The following is a 19,006-nucleotide window of genomic DNA, read 5'->3' on the forward strand; positions in this document are numbered from 1 at the left end:
TTGGGCCACGTGTTACATATGACTGAACACCGATTACCACGACGCGCTATGCTGACTAGTATTGGCGATGGTTGGAAAAGAGCTAGGGGCGGCCAAACCAAAACCTGGCATCAGAGCTTGAAGTCACTAACTCCTAGTCTGAGCCATGTTGGTAGATGCAGACTACTTGGTTGGGGTCCGCGTGACTATCGTAACCAATAGTTGGAGACTGTGTGTGACATGGCTCAGAATCGATCACAATGTCGCAGGTGTATACACTCTTTATCTTCCCTTAAACCTTGTGATTAAAATTGCTTCATAACTTTCTTCCTTACTATACTATATCCTTATATACAACCTATAATTTATATACTACTACCACCACTAAATTAACTACTGTGAATCCGGTGATCTTGTTTTGCTAACGAGGTATGGCAACTTGGACCGATGCATATATGTGCCTGGTCCTACGTTGTAGCTGACTGGCTGACAAACCAGCTTCCAGCTGAAGAGGAAATTAGGAAAAGACGTTGGAAGTGGATCGGACATACATTAAGGAAATCACCAATGTGTATCACGAGGCAATCCCTAACTTGGACTCCTGAAGGGAAGCGGAAAAGTGGAAGGCCAAAGAACACGTTACGTGGGGAAATAGAAGCAGATATGAAAAGGATGAATGTTAACTGGAAAGAACTGAAAAGGTTTGCCCAGAACAGGGTCGAATGGAAAATGCTGATGGGAGGCCTATGCCCCTCCACGAGGGATAACAGGCGTAAGTTCTGTGATTTTCCGGTGAAAAAGACTGAGTGATTCTTCTAATATGAAATAGAATCTATATGAATCGAATAGATCGAATGACTAACAAGGAATATTTCAACGATAATCTTCCGCTCGATTAAATCAAGAGAAATCCTGTAAAAGAAAATAATATTAGCGGTGAAGACTTCAGAAAGATTGGATTATATTAAATTTATAACAGTCACATGTCAGCTAGATTCGATGACGATTAATTACAAAGTCTGTCAAACTGATTCATCTTCAGTTAAACACAAAATGACAGAGTACTTATGAATACAATTAAGATGTGCTGAAAATAAACTAAAATAACCTCATACTAAGTAAATCGATCCAAATAAAAACACACTGACAAAGAGTGAATCGGATTTGCTTCAAATTATAATGTGGATTTTAAAATTAAATTCTTCTTAAATGTAGGATTTACGGATCCAATATCCCCGATACATGAGAATGAATGTTATCAAGAACTTTATGGTATAACGATTTCATTCCTACCCAAAATACTCGCTGTTTGCGGAAATAGACTTGTCCTATCTCCCTGTTCATGTCTTCATTGGTGGGGCATGGAGATAAAGATGAATGAGAAGGGTTATTCGTGAGGATGGCAAAATTATTAAGAGGTGAGGGAGGGACTTCATTGTCAACAAGATGACCTACGGTGCTGAAAGACGTATGACGCTAGTTGGTACTTCCCGGCTGCTCACACTGTAGAGAGATATTTCTTCTTTTGGGACCTGAAAAGGAAGGTGAATTAGTAGTGGTCTTAGAAGCCTGGAAGCGTGACTAAAGACCACAAGGGACAACTGTTCAAGGCCAGTCGCGCACGGCTTTTTTTATGGGAATTTTTTGGTATGTTAGCTCCGCACTTAAAAAGCCGGATACGGAAATCCGTGGGATAAGGTGAGGTATGACACTTTTACGGTCGACATTTCCTTTAGATTAAATAGCAATACGATACAGCCTTGTGATTACGTTGAATATCCGAATGAAATTTGGAACCCTCCAGGGTTCCCCAATGTTTGAGATTAATTAATAAATAAAACAATTATATGCTACATTGAACAATAAATTTTTCCTTCATCCAACTGCAATAGTTCGTAGAAAAAAAACAAAATTATTTTACCAAGATAATAAGTCAAATATACCGGTGAAAAGAAAACAAAATGAAATGATCAAACTAATATAAAGTTATGAATCATAAAAAATACCAACTCAAAACGGAAGTTCTGGTCGATGTACAATGGTGTTTACATGGTAAACTGCTTTCGATTATTATTATTATTATTATTAAATACAAATATACTATACCAAAGAATAAGAAGAAGGAAATCGATGGTAGAAATGTAGACTTTTTGGTTAACTTCAGAAGTTCCTTTTTTTCGAATAATTAGGTTCGATGATAAGAACAATAACAATATGAAAGGGGAAAAGAATTATTTAGAACCATTCAACCAACAAGATGAACAATAAAAGAAAACTATACAAATATTAATCATTTTACAACAATAAATAGGACAATGAAAGTATGATTAAACAATAATAAAATGAAAACGATTGAAACAAGATCAAACTTAACTGGAAAAACATAATTAACATTGAACAAAAAAAGTGTGTGTGTGTGTGTGTGAAGGGAGACAGAAAATATGAAAGCAAAGGGAATTATAATTTTTTTTCTTCAAATAGCACTCTAATAGTTACGTTTTTACTCTGAAAATGCTTTTCTGAATTCATTACCTCACTTACAAGTAGATTTTTTACGAATATGAACAAACAAACGAAAAGAGAACAGGATACGAGGACTAGATTGCAGCAAAAAAGTACCAGCATGCACAAACAGAAAGATGAACTATAATACATTAGTCATATCAACCTAGTTTTTTTTTCTCTACAGAGATAAATTATATACTTGTTCACATTTTATTCCAATGTTCCGATAGCAGCCATCATTGCAACGCCGCCAATTAAAGAAATTATTTCAAGTAAACTTTGGACGAATGATTTGAATCCATTGTTTCGTGTTTTTGGTGTATTAGTAGTACTGGTGTTATTATTAGCTGCCAACAGGTCGGGTAACACAGAAGTCATAGCTATGTAGATAAAACCACCGGCAGTAAATGGTAAAATGCAACCAATAACAATATCATCTGTTACAACTGGTAGTATATTAGCATCAAAAACAATAGGACCAATACTAACACGTGCAGCAAGTAAGCTGACAGATGAACCCAGAAGTGCACCAACAGCAGTGACCAACTGAAGAAGCATAGCCTAGATAATAGAAAACGAACAAAATCCATACAAAAATTGAGGATATTTAGAAACAAAAGATTCAATTAAATGACTTTAATAAAAACCCTCTTCCAAAATGTAAGAACTAAAGTAAATTTGGAAAGAAATTCTTCTAAATTATAAGCAGAGATAGATGGTGGCTGGTAGTGAAATCCAGGTCCCGCGTTTCATCTTATTTGGGACTCATCGGCTGAATGTACCTGCATCACAGAATCGATGTTCACTCTGAGACTCGGACTGAGACCAGATACCTACTGGCCTGTGCAATCCTAAATTATGTAATAGGTCATTAACAGACGTACTGCTTTAAGTATTATTCTAGTTACATATCAGAATGATAAGCATGTGTTACATTTTACTCCTCTCAAAATTTACACACTCAACCAGATACTGGTAGTGTTTAGATAACAAATATGACTCACAGATTAATCAATTAGTTAGTTATGTGCATCGGTTTGGGTTGTCACGATCTAATGACAAAGCCTATACCAGACTACTGAATTACTTTCTACATTATTTAGTATACTCAGTTTGTCTAAGGCCAAACCAACTCCCTAGGTATCTGAAATTCCATGGAACTATGAAAACATAACATTTAAAACATTTTCGTTTTAGAAAGGTGCATAAATTCACATACCCCTAAAGTGAGTGTTCACAATGATCTTGGAGCATGATTTTTTTATTGGTGAAACAAAATATTTTTTGTGATACAGCCAGGATATAAATATCTTTTTCATCGACTTTTGTGTGTGCATGAAGAAAATATGTATAAATTTTTAACAGAAGGCATGAGATTGATTAAACTAACAACAACTCACAGACCACAGTGTGTGCTAAGCATTTGGTAGGATCTGATTTCAACCAACAATCCAACAATTACGAGCCGAATGCCTACACAAATATGTGATGAGATGTCTAAGCAGACCTTAAGAAATTTCAGCTAGCCAGATAATAGGTGATATAAAGCAGTTATACATCATATAAAATTGAGAGAACTGTAATGGATAAACGGCTTTAATATGGTTAGAAAACCTCTAAAAATTACAACTAGGTTTTGATGTTCTGGAGTTATAATACATGCGGTATAGAAATCCCCACCATGTGACTCGACAACAATTGAGCTTTGTAGCCATGATAAAGTTCGAGGAATTCTTTCAGTTTTGTCCAAATCGCTTCTATACTGTATGTGTGCACTCTAGTGCCAGGGTTGACGAAATTCTTTTTGTGGATCACAACATGGCGAATGTAACTTTTGTAGGTACCAGTATGTCTTCCAGTCATCGGTGTATAAGGTGATGCCTATTAGGGTACATTCCAGTGTACATCAACGTTCTTACCTGAAGGTTTCTGAAATGTCGTAAATGTCCTTTTAGTAGTGGTTTATCATTAATATCAAAAATCTGCTAAGTAGACTTAAGGAACTATTATTTACCCAACCTTTTATTTGCATTTCTTCCTCCACTAGCATTTCCTGACAATGGTTAGGCCAATTTTTACACCTCCAAATGAAAGATTTAAATTCATCGACTTTATAGCAAATATCTTTCAGTAATACTCATACCATTAAATCGTAAAACATTCAGTCACACTAGCAAAAGCAAAAACCAGCGTAACTGGTGTTTTTATTATCCAATTTACAAGAATCCGCATAATGTGTTTCAATATTAATTTATAACCAGGAAGAAATGTCTCTCACCAGGTACATGGGCATAAACTACACCCAAATTGTGAGGGATAATAATGATACCCAGTCACATAAGTCGAAGTAGATGGAATGGTTTAAACTAGGAACTGAGTAGCTGAAAGCCAAACTCATTAACCACTAGGCCACTGCTCTAATATAAACACAAGTCTAAACACATCAAGATTTCAGTCAAATGACAAATACTCCATGAAATATATTTCAAATCACACAGTTTTGCTCGATTCGCCACTACTCTTCAACTTTTGCAAGTCCAAGAACGAAAGTGAGTGTATACAATTCCACATCACAATAACGCCTTGCTAAAACTTACTTTACGTGAAGAAAATCCGGATTGTATAAGTATTGCATAGTCTCCGATCTCATGTGGAAGTTCATGTAACAGAACTGTAAAAGTGGTCAGAAAACCAACATTCCTACTAACCAGAAAGGATCCGCCTGAAAATGTATAGAAAAAATATTTTAATTGAGTACAACCACTTAAATTTGAACTGAAGGATTTTTCAAACGAAGTTTCAAGCAAATATTTAACAAGATTGCAAAGTGTAGGTAGTGATAATTATAACTAACGACTTTGCAAATTCATAAGAAGAATTAGTATGGAGCTGCAGTTTATTTCGGTGAAATATAACAATAATAATTACCAAAGAAAACACTGAATTACAATGAAAATATGTCATGAATCTCCATCGACTGAGATGGTTGGGCCACGTGTTACGTATGACTGAACACCGATTACCACGACGCGCTATGCTGACTAGTGAAGGGGATGGATGGAAGAGAGTTAGGGGCGGCCAAACCAAAGCATGGCATCAGAGCTTGAAGTCACTAACTCCTAGTCTGAGCCATGTTGGTAGATGCAGATTACCTGGTTGGGGTCTGCGTGACTATCGTAACCAATGGTTGGAGACTGTGTGTGACATGGCTCAGAATCGACCACAATGTCGCAGGTGTATACACTCTTTATCTTCCCTTAAACCTTGTGATTAAAATTGCTTCATATCTGTCGTCCTTCCTGTACTATATCCTTACATACAACCTTTCTTTTATATATTACCACCACTAAATTAACTAATTCTATGAATTCGGTGTTCATCTTGTTGTGTTAACGAAGTATGGCAACTTAGACCAATGCATATGTGTGCCTGGTCCTATGTTATAGTTGACTGACTGACTGATGAAAATATGTGGTATTCAAAATTTTGAGTGCCATTAGTTTTGAAGTTAATAAATCGGCAGCAAAGCGACAAAAAACAGGTCTATCAATTTAGATGTACGGAAACACATACATAGAGAGGAGCAATCGTGAGCTGCAAGTAAGAGTGGCTGAACATATACCTAAGTAGCAACAAAAACAAATGAATTCCAATGGTCAAATAACATCACCGGGTGGACAAATATCTTCCTTCATTGAGAAACAATTGATTGATATCGGTCACAATGTTTATATCAAGTCAACTTTTTTATTTTAGTAAGACGTTATCAAGGGCGTATACTAATGTTTGTTGAAGTCTTATTTATACGAAAACTGAAACCCCCTTCATGTGTCCACAAACAATTTGTTCTTACCCTTAACCTACCCTGGTGATACTGATTTATTATACAGCATACTTTTCACATCATTTTTGTGTACTTTACTATCACCTTTGTTTTGATTTACCTTTTGATTTGTCTAATAGACCTATTTTCTCATGTATAATGTCGTAACAAGTATGTGTGATCAGATTGTTTAGAATGTATTGCGCAAATATATCACGTAATTCTGATAACCTTCCCCTTCTCACCACCATATCCAAATTTATCAAAGGGACTAACTGTTCAGAAAAACAGGTAACAAATATTTTCCAAAGGTAAGACATATATGAGGATATGCCAATAATCTCCACTTAACGAATTAGCTTGGTAATCCTTACCGGCTACTGAATAGATCTTTTTCTCACGTCACTACGATTTATCGCCAATAAATGGGTAACACGTTGTAACATTATCACAACCGCAAAGCAAAATAAAACCTGCCAAAAATATCCATCCGTTCAAGTTGTTACATTCTGCATGAGCACCGAGTAGAAAGCAAAGCTAGTCAAAACAATACTGATGGCAATTATAGTGAAAACCCAGCAAAACGTAATTAGAAAAGGACAAATAAGGGGATATGAGGAATGAAACAAAGTTAGTCCTTCCTACTTAGAGTAATGCTCTAGTGGTTAAGGTATTCAATTTTTAACCATTAAGTCCCTGGTTCTAACACCGCTCCACCTACTCTGGCTCGGACAACCGGGTAGCATAATTAACCCTCACACTTAGGATGTGGCTCATACTCAAGCAACCGGTGAACGAGTTAATTTAATGAATTTGATTTAAAGGAAAATCCATAACGAATGCATCTCTGTTAGTGCGACTGATTTTAAACTAAGTCATCCAACGTCTCTAATCACTGATTACGATTAGCACGCAGAACTTAACCAGGAAACAAGCACCTACAGACATGACACAGATCAACACTTTGGAATGATGTAACTCTTTGATTTGGTCACCTTTATTATATTTTGATATACTATTTTGCTAGCTAACATTGTACGACGATGTATGTAGTGATTAAAGATCCATGAAACATTCTCCAACCAACACAGTTAATGAAGATTTGGAGCCTCATTAACTTAATGTTAATACCTGACTTTTGTATAACTCACTTGATGATTCCACCATACGCGTATGATTAAAGAATAATTCCATAGAGTACGTTAAACACACAAGTGTTGTACAGTAAACTCGCCTATCAATGATAGACAGGAGGACATCTTGCTGGTTTGTAACAAGTGTAAGAGACTATAGTCAGGCAACACATCAACAGCTATACTCAATTGCTTTAGTAAAAAATAGTCTTGGCTCACCAGATGTAGACAGTTTCAAAACACTAAAGAAATACGCGGTTTAATGTAATATCAATTACAGTGTAAAAAAAGTAGTATAAATAAAACTTACCAATAGCTAACCCATCAGTAAAATTGTGCGTAAAATCTGCTGCCAAGTTAAGATATCCAGTGACTTTGAAGTCAGTAGCTGTAAAAAAGAATGATAATGGAAACTATAAACTATGTATAATGTCACTTCAGTAGACGATCAATATGTTTTAATACGAGAAAATCTAATTATAAGTGTTCAGTATATTATCGAAAATATTTCAAAATTCAATTTCATCTTTAAACAACTACTGTGTCATCTTGATGCTTACGTTAGTGCCACTGATGATAAGAAATTGTAGCAGGTTTCCTTGAAATAATACACATTTTTAAGACTGCCCTATTAACTATCGCTGAAAGCTTTTTTCGGAAACAGCTCAGTTGAGGTACATGTGATCAGCCAGACATCATGATTTATATATCAGTCTTAATGGTAACCATTGCTAATTATCACTAACTTTATAAGGAACGAAAGCTTCGCTTCTTCATACTATTTCCAACCAACAAATTTATTTATGTTAGATGATGACTCTATTTTCTATTCGAAAGTAATGCAGTTACTTAAATAATTACAATGGATACTGTAACCCTGATGACTTAATATGTAATCCTATGCACAACTTACGTTTAGTTTTAGCTCCACTTTTGTTATCTTCCCCTTTTTTCTTATTCTTTCCTTTATTTTCACCATCAACATTAGACACTGCATGATGAGTGTGCCCTCCACAATGGTCATTTCTAAAAAGTCGGATACATTTTTCGACACACAAGAACGCGAAAATTCCACCAACAACATAAAGCCCAACGTAGGAGTGACGCTTGTGACCATGTTCGTCTTTAATATTTTCCTCGTGAGTGTGGTTAGGATTAGAATGTCCACTCTCCAGTGCATGAGGAATCAAGTGAAGAAATGCATCTCCCAGTAAACCGCCAGCTGCAAATGCGAGAAGAACCTTGAGGAAGCCACGGTGTTTGTTCAAATCTGGTATCAGGCACAATATGATAAAAGGAGCGATACTAATGAGTAACACAGCTCCGAATACTTCGACCCACAGTTGCTCAGAGGAATCTTTACGTGTTTCCCGTTCATGATTCTGCTTGTACCTAGAAAAAAACAAAACCATATACAAGGAGTGCATTCTCAAATTACAGGAAGCTAAGTCACACAGATAAAATACCAAATTACAACAGTAACAAGCCAACAGGGTACAAGTACTATTCAGTCAGTCAGCTACAACGTAGGACCAGGCAAGTACTATTCAAAAGAATCGAAACCTACTCCAGTATTACAATTAGACGAAAAATGAAGAAACTCATTTTGTCTTAGACAAAAAGTGGTTAGCTCAGCAACTGTCAAAAGATGCCTGCCAAATCGACTCAATACAATGAAATTAACCTCATGAACCAGGAAACGGATCATCCTACTATATGTGAAAAACATCTCAGAAACTACTGGGAGGATTTTGAAGAATTCTAAAACAAATGTCTTCTACAAATTAGTACAATCCTTTCACTCTATTTAATGCGGATCTTAAGACACAACAGAGAAAGACAAGTACAACATGATCAACAGAAATTATACCGACTGTGAGAAATACAGTGAAAAAAATGGGCGCTTCCTTCATTTGCCCGTACACGAATACAGACTACCAGTGAAACGACACATGATCAGCGATATAAATACATGTGGATAACTACGAATACGAATTCGATTGGAAAAGTGTAACAACTTTAGATTGATAAAATTCTGAGTATCTTAGAATTCCTAGAGATATGCCAATTAAACTGTTTGGCAACCAATAAACATATTGATGCCGATTCGATCTATCAGTCTATCCGAAAAAGATCAATCGATTAAATAGTTAGAGGTCAACCGAACAAGACAATCAACAAGAATACGCGGACAAATGAAGACAACCAAACTTACAAAGAAAATCGATTACAAACAGGGCCATTAGGAGGAAATTAAACGTCATTCCTACATTTAGTAGAAGCCGATGATGCTCTCCAGAACGACATCCAAGGCTCTACAATCAAGTCAGCTAGCTCATAGAACTCAACACTAAAAGCATCCACTTCATTTGCAAATCTCAATCACAAAAGTGTCACATCACGTAAATTGCCAAGTCTACTAATGTACAGATTTCACCAGTTCGTGTTCACTAAGATTAAATTATATCAGACCAGTTACATTTACGTCTATTACGTAGGTGACATTATCTTGGCCACTATGCTCCAGAGCAATAGGACTTTAAGAAATGTCGTTCAAATGATCTCTTGATATCTGGTAATTCACAAATATCTTATTTCAACGACGGAGAGCTCCTTGAAATTTTATGACATTTCTGTAATAATTAAGTAACAAATATGTCGAATTTAAGTCCTAGTTAGTTCTAAAATGTCGTTTAAACAAATAATACTGGCATAAAACCAATTACATTTGCTTACTATCAATATGGAACTTGTTGTGTTAGCACCACTAAACCCTTATATTTTCAGCGTCCGGTTTGATGAAGTGTTCACCTTTTTATTGCCATTACGAATACGAAGGGAGACAGCTGTCTGGTGCACTTTGTCCTCCTACGGTATGGCAAGGAAGGAACGAGGTCATTATTATATCGTGCATAACCAGTCCGAAAAAGCGTAGATTCGGATCCCACCTCCATCACAACTTTTGCCCCAAAAGCCATGGTACAGAAGACGGTTGGGAGAGTCAGCTCTTTCAAAATGCTCTTACATGGCCACGCGTATACAGCCACCGTCAGGGAATTCCTACTCACTGCCTTCCTGCGGTATTACTGTTGTTCACGAAACTGAGAGGACGATAAGTGAATGTCTGGCGCTTTAACCAGGTTAGTGGATACGGAGGATACACCTAGAGGAGTTGGAAAACCCCGATTCCAAAACAATGGTGCACATGGGCTCCAGGATCCTAAGGGTACATATGGTGTATGAACCTATTGTTGGTCAACGGCTACCACGGGACTGCATGTCCTGACGTTGATCTACTGCCCTGTTGGTCAGACCTCTAGGTCGAAGGCCCCGGTGTGACCTACTAAGAAAACCACCTGCTCCGGTCTGGGCACCCAGGCAGTACCACAGCCCACTCACAAGTCAAGTGACTTGTGCGGCTCATAAGTATTCGGTGCCCCTTTGTACCAATATTTATGTTCAAATAAATAAATAAAACCAACCACGAGACAAATCATCTAGCATACACTCCATTATTAACAAGTAGCTATTAATGCACAGACTACACTTCCTTTTTTAGTGATTTTACCGCATATTACCATTGCGATGTACAAAAGCATTGGTATGCAGAAGTATATTCAGTGAATAACCGCTAGACGGGTTTTGAGGTTTAAGATGAAAGGGAAATCTTTAGTCATGATCTTTATACCACCGATCTTATGCTCAACTAACCATAGGAAATACTTAAGACCGGAAGATTAGGTAAGGCGATTCAGAGTGAAAGCACTAAAGCAGTTTCTTATTAATAGTAACGTTTAGGAATTTGCTTCCTATGTAGTTGGATTATGTCATTGTAACTAATTCGACATAGCCACTATCGATCTATAAATGCAATACACTCACACGAACTCATACATTATCGTCTTTTGATTTGATCATCGCTCACTTTCATATTTTCCTGGAGTAATGAAACTAAATATGTGAAAACCCTTACTTAACATATATCTATTTGAAATGAGAACGAAATAGATTCTTCACTGCTTACCAATTCAAAAGTGTCAAGATAACTTGGTAAAGACTAGTTCAGTAAAAATGTTGGGAACATCGAATACAAATAAGTGAATAATTACTCGTTCAAACATAAAATTAAGTCCACAATAAAACGCAAACAAAACGGACTCAATTACCCGACATTCGCCTCCTTAGAATACTTATAGTGAGGTGGTTCATGACTATGAACATGATCATGACCATGACCAGAAACACATATCCATAGCTGAACCAAAAATACCAACGTTGTAAACTGCATTGCAACAAACGAAATGGCGCCCAGTCGAAATCCCGCATGGTTGGATAGGTCGTGACCTAGTCAAACTTCAAACTTTGATGGGCTAATTTCTGTTTTTTGAAATCTACTACTGGAGGGGACAAGAGATGTTTCTTAGCATGACTCATGTCTTAGTTCCTCATAAACATGAAAGAATATTTTTTAGAATCTAGTTGTTACCATTTCCTATGTGTTTCCCGTTATCATGGGGAAGACGCTGTTTATCCAAGGCTGAATGCTCACTCCAAATCGTTTCAAGTAGGAAAGGCTTTGGCCAGAATGAAGGCCTTCGAGGTTTAGTATTTGTCACAGAGAGATATGCTGACTGATAGACATGATGAGAGTGTCTCTAAGTAATTTAAACCACTCGTTAATGGTGATTAGGCCGTTTTCACTCAGTACTAATATTTTTGAAAGTCAACTATAACACTGTAGTGCCTCTTTTTCGAAGTCCACACAGGAGGTTGCTAAGTTTAATCTGGGACAAATAGGTTTGAAACTTTTGTGGCCCATTGACTTAACTCTAATTTGATGGTATGTTAATGTTAACGAAATATGCACTCTGCCAACCATCATATTCAATATTAACCTACTTCGCTCTAGCGAATAACAGAACAGAACAAGCTAAATAAGGAAATGAATTTTGAACAGGTATATTTCTTATGCTCTCTGAGTTATTGAAGTCTGTTCAAAAGCTAGGATGAATCATGTGTGTATTAGTACTAGTAGTGTTGTTTGATAAAAACATATACATGGCCTGATCTTATGTCTACCTTCTGGGCCCTTGTATAGTTTTGCAGACCCCATTTTTAGACATTCTGAGTTCTCTCAAATCACAGGGGTTATCTGAAAACCTGTTGACTTAATTGTAACATATATATTCATTGAATTTTGTAACCACAAAATAAAGACCACATTCTCCCTATTTGTCGCACTTAAACTGTAGCCACATTTATATTCAATATCTATTGTTTCTCTCTATCAATGGTAAGGAAACAGATATACTTGTTTGGTTATATTCTCACACACTAATGTGATTGTTAAAAAATAAACACTATCTCCACCGTCTGTTCTTCTGCTTTATTGGCCACATCCTTTGATTGAAGATTATAGTAGTGCTATAACATCCTTTTAGGCCTTCCCACACTACGTGGGAGTTTTGATCTGGGTTACTATTATTAAATAATACTATCGGACTTAGTCTTTCTCATTATGCCGTTGGTGCCACCACGTGCAGAAGAACCTTTGTTAATCAAGTGAACTCATCTGCGCTGGTTATCTCAGAGAGCAGCTTACAAATAACATTCATTTCATAACAACTGTTATCATTTTGTTATTTAATATACCATTTATATTGTGACTGTAATTTGTTACCTTTAGTGTTACCCATAAACAGACACGTTTGTAGCGTTAATTCTTTTCAGTATTATTATTGGCAACTTTGCGTATTGTTATAGCTCGAATAAGCTCTTTTGCTGGGATCCACCACAACTTACTGATGGCGTATAGTAGAAGCATCAAAAAGCCCCGACTGACCTGACGATTTATAAAGGTGAGTGATTTAAATATCCCAAAACAACAGATCTTCTACCACAAACCAACCTTTTGCTGATCAGACACAACTCTCCATTCAAAAAAAGTGCTCAGAACAGGAGGTTTCATGAGGTCTGAAGGAAGTGGATACGTGTACCGTAATTCGGTTTCCCACATCTGCCCTACCATTTCTGATGGAGACAATGTTTACCAGTGGATATATTACTAGCAAAACTGAATTCACATAAATTTATAATACACTATTGACCGTCGTATATTACCTTTCTGAATACATATGTTAACTCCTCCTGCAGCTCTCCTAGGGTTACTGACGGTCTCAAGCCCGGATAAAAGAAATTGTGCATGTGGTTAGCCACCCCATCCCGTAGAAAACGACCTTGCTAAAGGATGCTAACCATGATAAACAATTTCAACCGTTTAAACTCTGCCTTGGGAGCTGTAGGAAGAATTATGACGCCACAGGATGAAAGCCGAGATTCTTTGGAAGTCACGAGGCTAGTGACTTTTCTGAGAACCAGAGCAACAATTTTTACAGGTGTATTGAACGTCCGCACAGTGTGGGTGACCAGAAAAACCGGTCAAATAGCTGCGGGAATGAGGAGATACAATTTGTCACTTCTCGGAACAAGTGAAAACCACTGGACCCAAGCTGGACATCAAAGGTTAGGTACGGGAGAGATGCTGCTATCCTCTGACGACGAAGAGAAAAATGTTCCATACACTCAAAATGTTGCTTTGATAATGTCCAAAGGAGGACCTAATGCACTTACAAGATATGAATCTCACAGATCCAGGATCATCAAACACCCTTCAAAACAAAGAGAAAGTAAACCACAATGAATGCTATCCAATGTTATGCACCCACCAATGACAGCAACGACGACAATTAAGTCGGAATAGACAACACTGGATATGAAGATATCATCGGACGACATAAACTAGGAGAGGGAGCTCCAGGAGAGGAGCTGACATAGCTTCAGATCACCATCTACCTGATGGTCGCCAAGGTGAAACTAAGTAGTTAGAAAATAATCCAAAGTGTTTGTAACGATCGAAAAGCCAATATCCGGTTTCAACGCAGAACTAACGAACCAAAATGTATCCGATTAGACAAGCCTACGTTCTTCTACATCGCGTATGAAGCGTTTTTGAGATGCTCACATTAAATCATATCCAAACAAAAACTCTGTGTTCAATTTAAACGGCCCTAATTTAAGGAAGGGAGTAAATTACATCAAAAATACAAAGTACCTCAAACGGTACAGCCTATGCTATACAGTCAAGGGTTTCTCTAACACAAATTAGCGGGCTAAACAAAAAAGAAATAGTTAATAAATAAGATTTCGATACCTGGGAATCAACAAAAATATTCCCAGTGACATGGGATCAGACATCTATCTGCAGGAGTTCCAGCAATTTTTCCAAATGGACTGCCGAAAGTTAATAGTCATACACTGAACCACACCTTGACCTTGAGCTTAGTCAAACGAGATCTTATTATGAAAAGTCCAGCAACACACAACAGAAAAATTAGGAAACAAAAGGTAAGTCATCAATCAAAGTCACACATTAAAAGCTCAAACGATGAAGACTGAAGAGCGTAAAGTGGGTTCAAGAGATGTGAATAAATGTTAAAATACACGACGGTAAGAAGGAACAAATGAATAACAGTACTATTCAACAAAATGCTATGGAAGACTTTTCAGCGTTTTCTTTTTGTTACACCACTGGTAATCAATGTTTTCAGTCACCTCGTAAAACTATTTTAGATTGAGATCTAACTATTTCACTGCTTTATTTACTCCGAACCACATAACTCTTTATTCAGTGATACACCTTGATCAACTAACTTTCTATGTATAAAATAATCACAGAAATATTATTTCGGTACATCTAAAAGCAACAGAGGTGTGAGTGGGCCGAACTTTTATTTAGCCTATATGTTATCGCCCTTTTTGAAACTCCAGGCATTTGGCAACTCACAATCTAGTTCGACCTCTCCTCCAGTATAGTACAACGTACCAAGGCTGAAACTGCCTGGCGGACCCAGTGAACCTGCTCAAAGCAATGTATGAAACTGCTATGTCCGAAGAAGATTAAATTATAGGTAACTTCTAGGGGCTATTTATAGACTGTTATTATATATACTTTCTTATTGTATAAGTGTTTAGTAACTGGATTGTATATATTTATATTCCTTTTATCATAAGCTTTTATTTGAACTAATGACTAATATTATGCGGTGTACTATTATAAAGTTATTCCCGATTTATCAGTCACAGACTCTCAAAATCACAACCACTTTTTGGCTTGGTCCCATCTGATTTTCACTTTTTATTTCATGGTATGAAGTGGTCTCGTTCGCTTGCATATAAACTAAGTATGTCCGAAATATATTATTCATATAACAGAAGCTGATATTGGTGTTGTGGACTCAGCAGGCGGGGCTAGACGAGTGGGACCAATATAGACTCTAGGCTTCTTGTACCGGCCAATACGTCATTGCTTTGGTACAGTACTAGGATTGTATACGTCGCGTTCTGATTGGAGATCTTATCACGTGAGGATGGGCAAGCCACTAGTCATGACAGAAACCTTCCTCTCGAGTGACACAACGATTGACGGAAGCAAATGGAAAGTGAAGTTAGGTGTCGACAATCACAATAAGAACCATGTGGACGGTGTTGAACCAAGTGTGAAAGCTAGTTCTTCGTGGCCAATCAATGATGTTTGATTGTAGTTTATGAGGGCTTAATGAGAGTGAAAGTTACCTCAATATAACACTGCTTATTTACCCCCACACTTATTATTACATTTTATTCCAGTTTATTTCACCTGTCTTCAGGTAAAATAGGTTAACAATTAACGTTCTGAGTAGCTAACAAGATGACATATTGTAGCTCACTTACTTTAACGGTTATTGAGGATTCTAAACGATGGAGGGCCTTTCGAATTGTCTATATCACATCAGGACTAATGAGTGCATTTATGAAACTTTAAGCTTTGCTCCCTCTTCAGATAGAAAGGTCAGGGAAGAAATCTAAAGCACATGGTTAAAACTTTTATTACACCGCAGTGGAGGGTAAGTCAAGCTCACTGACCTTATTCAAACACAGTTCTTATTTCCTTCATCACTTGGCAGGGTAAAATAAGAAATACGTTTGCCAAGTAAAATAAGGAAGTGAGCTACTCCGGACCCGCATTGAGGTGCTTCCATCTTAATAGTCGCTAGACGGTTAACCCTTTCGATAAGCCCCATAACTTTTTGCTCTACAAACTGCCATCTCAAGTGAATACCCAAAAATGAAATACTTTAATTTCTGTTCAGTAAACCTAGGGTCTAAAAATAACGATCAAGAAATGTAACTGCAGTATGACTTTAGATCATCGATATCGAAATACATTCTAAAAGAGCTTTCTAAGGGATAAAAATGGGTTCAGCAGAAAACTAAAACAGAGACTTTCTTACGAACAGGTAGCTTGAGTTCGGTTTGTGTCCGTCCCTGTTAATGTGAAAGCTGCAGGGTCTAATCAGAAGATAAGAAAAAAATGACTTCACTTGAATACTATGAAATTCATTTGTGTACAACCTACATTTCATTATACGTACATTAAACGATGCTAACTAGCTCCTCTTTGTTCGTTAGATTTAATTCAGAAGGACCTTAGAGACCCTCTCTACAAAATCCATAATCTTTGAATCAGGGAGATCAACTTTGCCACCATATTATTTGTGTGAATCAATTAAGATCAGTTAGGAGAAGAGTTATCATTTGGGCATATTCAATTTCAGACATATGTAGTCGCAACCATGTACCATTTTTCAAAACGATTATAGTAACAATATTAGTAATAATAAAGTGTTGCTAAGCACAGTGACAGGAAGGGTAAAGTCAACAGAGGTATAAAACAATATTCTTATTAAGGAGATTGATCTTTTAATCACCATTAAGGATTCAGAATTCGCAGACAATATAGTATTAACAAATGCCATCGAATTCAAGAATAGGAATCAATATGCACAATACAAACAATAAAAAAGAAACGATATATGTTCCGGAAATATAAATGCCTGGTCAAAGAGACCATCAAAGAGTGGGAATTTTCTCCACATCTGCACACGAGCATACAAAAATAAACCGTACATTGACATTCGAGATCCCTCCGTGCAACAAAAAACCTCAGATACCATCTGTCATGGCTCCTCTATGTTGCTACTGGGTATCTATGGCGTCTATACGACTTACATCTGTATGCCTACAAGTTCCCCTTTCACACTAAAATGTCACGAAGTGGTAGAGCCTATTTAAAGATCCACAAGCTTCGTGCTCCTTTTCGAATCTTCAAGTCGACGGAGAAAAGGCTCATGGTAAAAAGTAATGACTAGGTTGACGAATACACATATAGTTTGATGTATAAAGATCCCGTAGAATTATGGTCTACTTCGTTATTAGTACGGCCCTAATAATAGACCAAATCCTAAAACTATAGATTTGTCATGATGTAACTGTTTAACCTATAAGATCTTACGTGGAGTTCACATCATTGTCTACACCGACTCATCGTATTGTAACAATCACCAATATATGATGGAGAACACGTTTGGGATGGAGACAGAACAATATGAATAAAGTTGATAAGACAACACATAAGAATGACCACGCCTGCAAAGCCAAACCATGCCATTAGATGAATTCATCGAATTCATTCTTCCCGCCTTCTCCATTGGTGGGTTTTTCTATGCGTTGAAAATTGAATATCTGCTTTCCCAGTTGTCTTGTGTTCAGCTTAAAGGATTGTGTGGTTAAGACACTACAGTCCTCAGCTTCATCTTGCTTTATATTGACTTACCGCTGATTTCATCTAGTTACCCATCTCTTTATTTATAGCTATTATATTCCTACACTTTTTCACCTACTTCAGTTAACACTTGTCCGCTGTTATACTTTCCTTGCTGCTTATACGTTGTTCGAAAACCCGTAGTTTGAATTATATTCCCACAGTCCATAATGTCTAACCATCGAATTAGTTTGCATATGGACACTTATGGTAATAGTGCCATCCACCAGAACATGAAACATATAGCGTCTAATTAGAGATAGTGTTTTATGCATAAGTGAATTTAAATGAATACGACATCGCAAAAGGATGGAGGGTGGAGTAACTGACAAGCAAGCGTTGATGATGAGGGAGATGACTTCAATCCACCCATTTTTACGAGGCAAGATACTTTGTTTGTTTCAGACTCTTCACGATTGAACACGAGGCAACTAATTAGGGATACTGAGGCCGTTCCTCTACTCTCGCTACTGAAGACCATGTCTCCAACTTTGTGCTGAATTCTCTATTTTACCAAGATAACCTCTAACTTGCTAACTCAGGCTATTACAATGTGATCTTCTGGCCAGTATTAAACGAATCGATGAAAATGGTAAAAAAGGGTAGATAACAAAAGACATAATTGTTAGTGTTTCTGAACACATTACTATCTTTTTATAGATTGTTGATTTTATTAAACAGCCCTCTCAATCCTTACCTCGACTTTTCCTCCATGGTTAGAACCCATTTCAGCTTGCTACATACTACAACTTATCTGAAGACTCCTTGAAGATCGCACATCTTGTCCGAACTTGATGTTCGCGCGCCATAATCGTGGTGATGGTGAGTATCATCTATTCAATAAGTTTACAGTCAATTTAAAAATAT

The 19,006-nt window shown here is 37.0% G+C and overlaps 1 protein-coding gene across 1 annotated transcript; it reads right to left on the bottom strand.

Annotated features, from left to right (window-relative positions):
- Positions 1–2,037: 2,037 nt before the first annotated feature.
- Smp_139720 (putative zinc transporter) lies at positions 2,038–11,728 on the bottom strand (the record flags this gene model as incomplete). Its single annotated transcript, XM_018790078.1, has 5 exons — positions 2,038–3,045; positions 5,082–5,206; positions 7,751–7,828; positions 8,354–8,832; positions 11,607–11,728. 5 exons carry the CDS (start codon positions 11,726–11,728, stop codon positions 2,695–2,697), a joined length of 1,155 nt encoding a protein of 384 aa, XP_018655457.1. The 3' UTR covers positions 2,038–2,694.
- Positions 11,729–19,006: the final 7,278 nt, after the last annotated feature.

Source organism: Schistosoma mansoni, chromosome W, assembly GCF_000237925.1.
Source record: "Schistosoma mansoni strain Puerto Rico chromosome W, complete genome".
Taxonomy (NCBI): domain Eukaryota; kingdom Metazoa; phylum Platyhelminthes; class Trematoda; order Strigeidida; family Schistosomatidae; genus Schistosoma; species Schistosoma mansoni.